The 5,473-nt window shown below is 36.6% G+C and overlaps 1 protein-coding gene across 1 annotated transcript; it reads left to right on the top strand.

The window, feature by feature from the left end:
• The first annotated feature begins 200 nt into the window (after positions 1 to 200).
• GNGT1 (G protein subunit gamma transducin 1) lies at positions 201 to 5,169 on the top strand. The gene is made up of 3 exons (XM_032401252.1): positions 201 to 258; positions 346 to 451; positions 4,902 to 5,169. The coding sequence occupies exons 2-3, from the start codon at positions 356 to 358 to the stop codon at positions 5,028 to 5,030; spliced, it is 225 nt and encodes a 74-aa protein (XP_032257143.1). The 5' UTR covers positions 201 to 258; positions 346 to 355; the 3' UTR covers positions 5,031 to 5,169.
• The last annotated feature ends 304 nt before the right edge of the window (positions 5,170 to 5,473 follow it).

Raw genomic sequence — 5,473 nt, 5'->3', positions numbered from 1 at the left:
CCCCCACAAAAAAAAAAAAAGGGAAAAGGGAAGGCTTTGGATGTTTAAGACTATATGCTGACTAAACTGACCTCTCCCCACATCCCCACAAACCTACTAGCAGGTGGTTAGAGTCAAATGCTTGGTTTAATCATATTAGTGAAGATTATAAAGAAGCTTTAAAATTGCAAGGCTAGTGTGTGGTGCTGGAATTGTTCAGAGAGCATTCATAAGAAATCAGTTATAATAGAAAGCTAAAACAAAGAAACAGTTCACTTAGTAAGTTAAGAGCTGAGGGAAGGATTGGCTAATATTGACCTGAAGCATGTGCAGCAATTTGGGTGTATGAACTGTCTTTTTTTTCAGCAGGCAAAAGATGCCAGTGATCAATATTGAAGACTTGACAGAAAAAGACAAATTGAAGATGGAAGTTGACCAGCTCAAGAAAGAAGTGACCCTGGAAAGAATGCTGGTAAATTGCTGCTCTCTTCTGAATTTTATTTTAAACTATAGATTATGGTAGGACTACCAGGTTGGTCAGGAACTGTTGCAGGGGAGCAGAATGTGCCACCCCAAACAAAATATACCTCCTTGACATAAGTATTATTTTAGACTGGTTATTTTATTTTTTTAAAATATTTTATTTATTTATTTGACAGAGAGAGACATAGCGAGAGAGGGAGAAGCAGGCTTCCCACGGAGCAGGGAGCCCAATGCAGGGCTTGATCCCAGGACTCCAGGATCATGACCTGAGCTGAAGGCAGACAATTAACAACCGAGCCACCCAGGCACCCCTAGGCTGGTTATTTTTAAGAAACAGCAGATAGTGGAGAATATCTGGAAACCAAGTAAAAGTTGCCCTTTTGTAAAAGATATTTACAGTTATAAGAGAAGTCTCCATTTATAAATGTGTCTCCCTCTCTATACCAGGAAGAGAAGGATGACTCTAAAACTCTTATTAGTAGAGAAGGCAAGGACTTAAATGTGCTTGATTTAAGTGGGCTTTTGATGACTGCTTTTCCTGAAAACCTCCCATAACTGGCCTTTCCTCCCCCACCCCCCAACATCTTTTGTCTTCAGCTGGAGATGGTATTTAAGGGGGTGTCTTGGGCCATTTCAGGGAGTTACTTGGTTTTCCTGGGTCTCTCCCATGTATAAAGGAGGTGTACATGCTATTAAATTTCTGTGTGTTTTTCTCCTGTTAATCTGCCTTTTTTATTAACAGGTGTGTCTCAACCAAGAACCTAAAAGAGTAGAGGGAAAATGATTTGTCCTCCCCCACACCATTCACTGGAAAGGCTCAATGTAGTTAAAAATGAATTGTTCAGGCAAAAATTCATCAGAAATTAAGAAAATTAATAATCATAATTATCTCTTGATTTAGACTCTAAATCAAAGGTTTGGCAAACTATTTTCCATGGCCCCAATCCAGCCCTTAGCCTTTTTTTTGTATGACCACTAAACTAAAAATGTTTTTCCATTTTCATAGAGTTGTTTTAAAAAAGAAAGGAAGAGAGAGAGAGAAAGGAAATGAAGAATATGAGACAGAGACCGTATTTTAGCTAAGCAGTAAAATGAAGCAATGCGTATAGGCATTTTGCTTTTGCTTTTCTAAATTGATAAGCTTCTCTTTATTTAATGCAATACTTTGATGTTTAAATACTTTTAGCCAAGACCTCATTTCCTCCAGCACTGTCATGGCTAGTAATGAATGAGTACATTCTACTCCTTCTTTGCAAACAAAAATGAGTTCAAGCACAAGAATTCACTCATTCCTCCTAAAAACATCTAACAGATTTGGAAATGGTTACCAAGAGTTCTCTTCCAGGGGCACCTGGGTGGCTCAGTCATTAAACGTCTGCCTTCGGCTCAGGTCATGATCCCAGGGTCCTGGGATCGAGTCCCACATCGGGCTCCCTGCTCGGCAGGAGGCCTGCTTCTCCCTCTCCCACTCCCCCTGCTTGTGTTCCTGCTCTCGCTATATCTCTCTCTGTCAAATAAATAAATAAAATCTTTAAAAAAAAAAAAAAAAAAAAAAAAGAGTTCTCTTCCATTAAAAGGAGAGGAATGGCAAAGGAATAAAAGTTTCCTTCAAACAAACAGTAACTGAAGCTTGGAAAAGGTAAATATGTATTTTAGATCTCTTCATTTTAGGAAAGTAAGTAGAACAAAAACTCCTCCACGAGTGTTAAGAGTATATTTTATATTTTTTCCAAAACTCATTTTATCAAGCCAAAGCAGAAAAGGAGTTTGTATTATCTTCAAGACTCTTATTCCCAATAAAAATTGGAATTTTGGCTTCTTTTACATTTATAATTGTCTCAAACTTCCCTGGTGCCCTTTCCATACAGGCAAAACATATTTTGCTGTAAAAATAAATATATAAACAGCACAAAAAGCTTGGAACATATAACAAAATGGTTAAAATCTTTATAATTTGGGAAAAATAAACTTTTGGGGTAAATAAAGTTATTTTTTCTTCTTGACTTGAAACATCCAAACGCTGTTTCATTATTTATTTACTCAGGATTGTTGTTTTGAAGGCAGTTTGATTGTATTCATGTTTATTATTCATTTGTGGCAAGCTCACCTGGGAGTTTTTATTTGAGGCAAACATCACATACATCACCATCTATCAGGTTTGGGGGTTCCTTTTCCCTGCTACTCAGAATCTCCTTGTTTTTGGAAGTCAAACTAATTTACTGCCAGAACTAACACACACACACACACACACACACACACACACACACACACTTTAGGTCCCGAACCTATAGTTCTGACACAGGATGGCATAGCGTCCTTATAGAATGGTCCAGTGGATAGACACTGGAACCCTAGCCCTGGTTCAGATTCTGGCTCCACAACTTTCTCCCTGTGGAACACTCACCTGAGATATCTTCTCTAAAATGGGAGTAGTAACAACATCTAATTCAGAGGGCAACTGGGAGGCATAAAAGGGGTAATATATCCAAAGCGCTGAGAACAAATACCTAGGACATAGCAAGTGCTTTCTACTATGCTTATTATAATATAATTATAATAAAATTAAATACTTATAATATATAAATATAAATATATAAATATAAATATAATTATAATAATTATATTATTATTTTTATTTTAAATTATTATTTGATGTCTTTGAACCAGACTGGTTCATAATATGCTTCAACCTATTTTGCTATCAAGGCACTAGTATTGTCAGAAGACACAACTCTTTGCAGCCAGTTTTTTAAAGCTGACAGATTTGCAATGACTGTATGTCAAGGCAATAGGCAAAGACTAAAGATAATCTTTGTAGTAATAGTCAAAAAGAGCCGCCATTTGACTGAGCATTCGTTGTATGCTCGGCACTTAAAGCAACCATTGTTGCTCTTCTTTTTTCATAGATAACGTAACTAAACCTTAGATGAACTCTCTTAACTAACAATAAATACAGCAGGGAAATGGGTAGAGCCAAAATTCAAAACTGGGGTGGCCTGAATCCAGTGTCCATGCTCTCCACCATGCCATTTAATCCTATATTAAACTATATATACTTAAAATAAGCTTCACTGAAGTAATTTTTGAACACACACACTCACATAGGATTTTAGGTAATTTATTGCTCCTTATAGCCTCAGAACCTAGATAGATGTCAAAACCAACCCTTCACGGACTCTAGAATTAGGACAGTTCTGACACCCGGTTGGGGCCAAAATAGCTGGTGTTTGGAGGAGTGGGGAAAAAAGTGAACCTAAATCTTAATTTTGAATTTTGAAAAGGGAAAAATGTGAATCTAAATTACTGCATATTTCAGAATTGTGTATAAACTATGAGTATCATCATATGAAGGAGCCACCTGACCAATGCCTTGCCCCAGTTTGAAATGATGTTTCCTATTATGTAGATAATGAATTTGCAGTTATAAAGTAATCTTAAGTCTTATGTTTAATGTTGCTGGAAATTTGCATACAAAAATGATATAAATATTGTATTTAAAAAACACAGTAAATTCGTTAGATAGCTAATGGAATGGCCACCTACTGGACTGCCAGAAATGAAATAGTTTCGTGTTAATATCATGAATAGTAGATTAAGTGAAAAGGAAACAAGTTGAACGTTAAAAGAAATTAATAATTTGAGCTTGTGTGTATATGCATGTGTATACACACACATTTATATATGTTATAGAACATTAACTCATTCTAAAAGGTGTGTTAAGTGGTACATGGACCATTTAAGCTCTGGCTGAGTCCATTAAAATACCAAAGCCTGATTTTTCATGAAGTCATTACTATAATGGTGCAGATGAATGAAGAGCAAGCTCATAAACAAAAATAATGATTTAGTTCAACAAATACTTGTTTACTGAGCACCAACTAAATGCAGTCTCTGTTCTAGATGCCTGGGATACATGTGAACAAGTCAGCCAAAGGTCCTTGACCCTTTGGAGCTCACCTTCTAGGGCACTGTCATGATCAATCATTGTAAATGAGTTTAAAATAAAATTATATGTGATACTTCTGAGAATTCAGGAGTGGTGATAAGCCTGGAATTTAAAAGTTATTCATTCTCTTCCACCTTTACAGGTCACATTTCTGGAATGAGGAAAAAGATTTAATCAATGTTTACTCTGGTGACACTGTTGACCTTGTGGCCAGCTATTTTCTGATCCCTGTTCTGATCTCCTTTAGAGAAACTAGAGGCAGTGTCTCCTGAGAACCCTTAGCTGGAGTGTGGCCAGATGGTTCTCCTTTGCCTGAAGATATCCAGGAAGACAGGAAAAAGAGCAGCTATTTCTTCTTCTCTCCTAGAAAAGACATATGCACTGGTGGAAAGCAGAACCACATTAAAAAGAACACAGAAATTATAATACATTCTTGGATTCTGCAGTATTCTGTTTTAACCAAATGTGTCATTTCTTTCTCCCTTCCTTTAAGGTCTCCAAATGTTGTGAAGAAGTAAGGGATTATGTGGAAGAAAGATCTGGGGAAGATCCACTTGTAAAGGGTATCCCAGAGGACAAAAATCCCTTCAAGGAGCTCAAAGGAGGCTGTGTGATTTCATAAGAAAAAAAAATGCCATGGAATAGCTTGAGCTTTAATGACAGTACTAATTTTTGGTCATCTATTACAATACTATTAAGCATGTACGTAACCTTTTAATTTATAAATATAAACTTTTAATAAAAGTTGGGATGTGATAATGCATAAATCTATATTTTTCTTAAAGTATTTAGCACAGGGTTTAGCACATAATTGACAATAAATATTGATTGACCCCTTTCTTTAACAATGACTATTAGGGGGCGGCTGGATGGCTCAGTAGTTAAGTGTCTGACTCTTGATTTTGGCTCAGGTTGTGATCTCAGGGTCGTGAGATTGAGCCCCGCATTGGGCTCCATTCTGGGCATGAAACCTGCTTGGGATTCTCTCTCTCCTTCTCCCCCTTCCCATTCACACTCTCTCTCAAAAAAAAAAAAAAAAAAAAAAAAAAAAACACAAAAAAAACC

The sequence above is a fragment of the Phoca vitulina genome, unplaced genomic scaffold (genome assembly GCF_004348235.1).
Source record: "Phoca vitulina isolate PV1807 unplaced genomic scaffold, GSC_HSeal_1.0 scaffold4, whole genome shotgun sequence".
NCBI lineage: Eukaryota > Metazoa > Chordata > Mammalia > Carnivora > Phocidae > Phoca > Phoca vitulina.
This window is presented reverse-complemented; position numbering and strand designations above follow the sequence as displayed.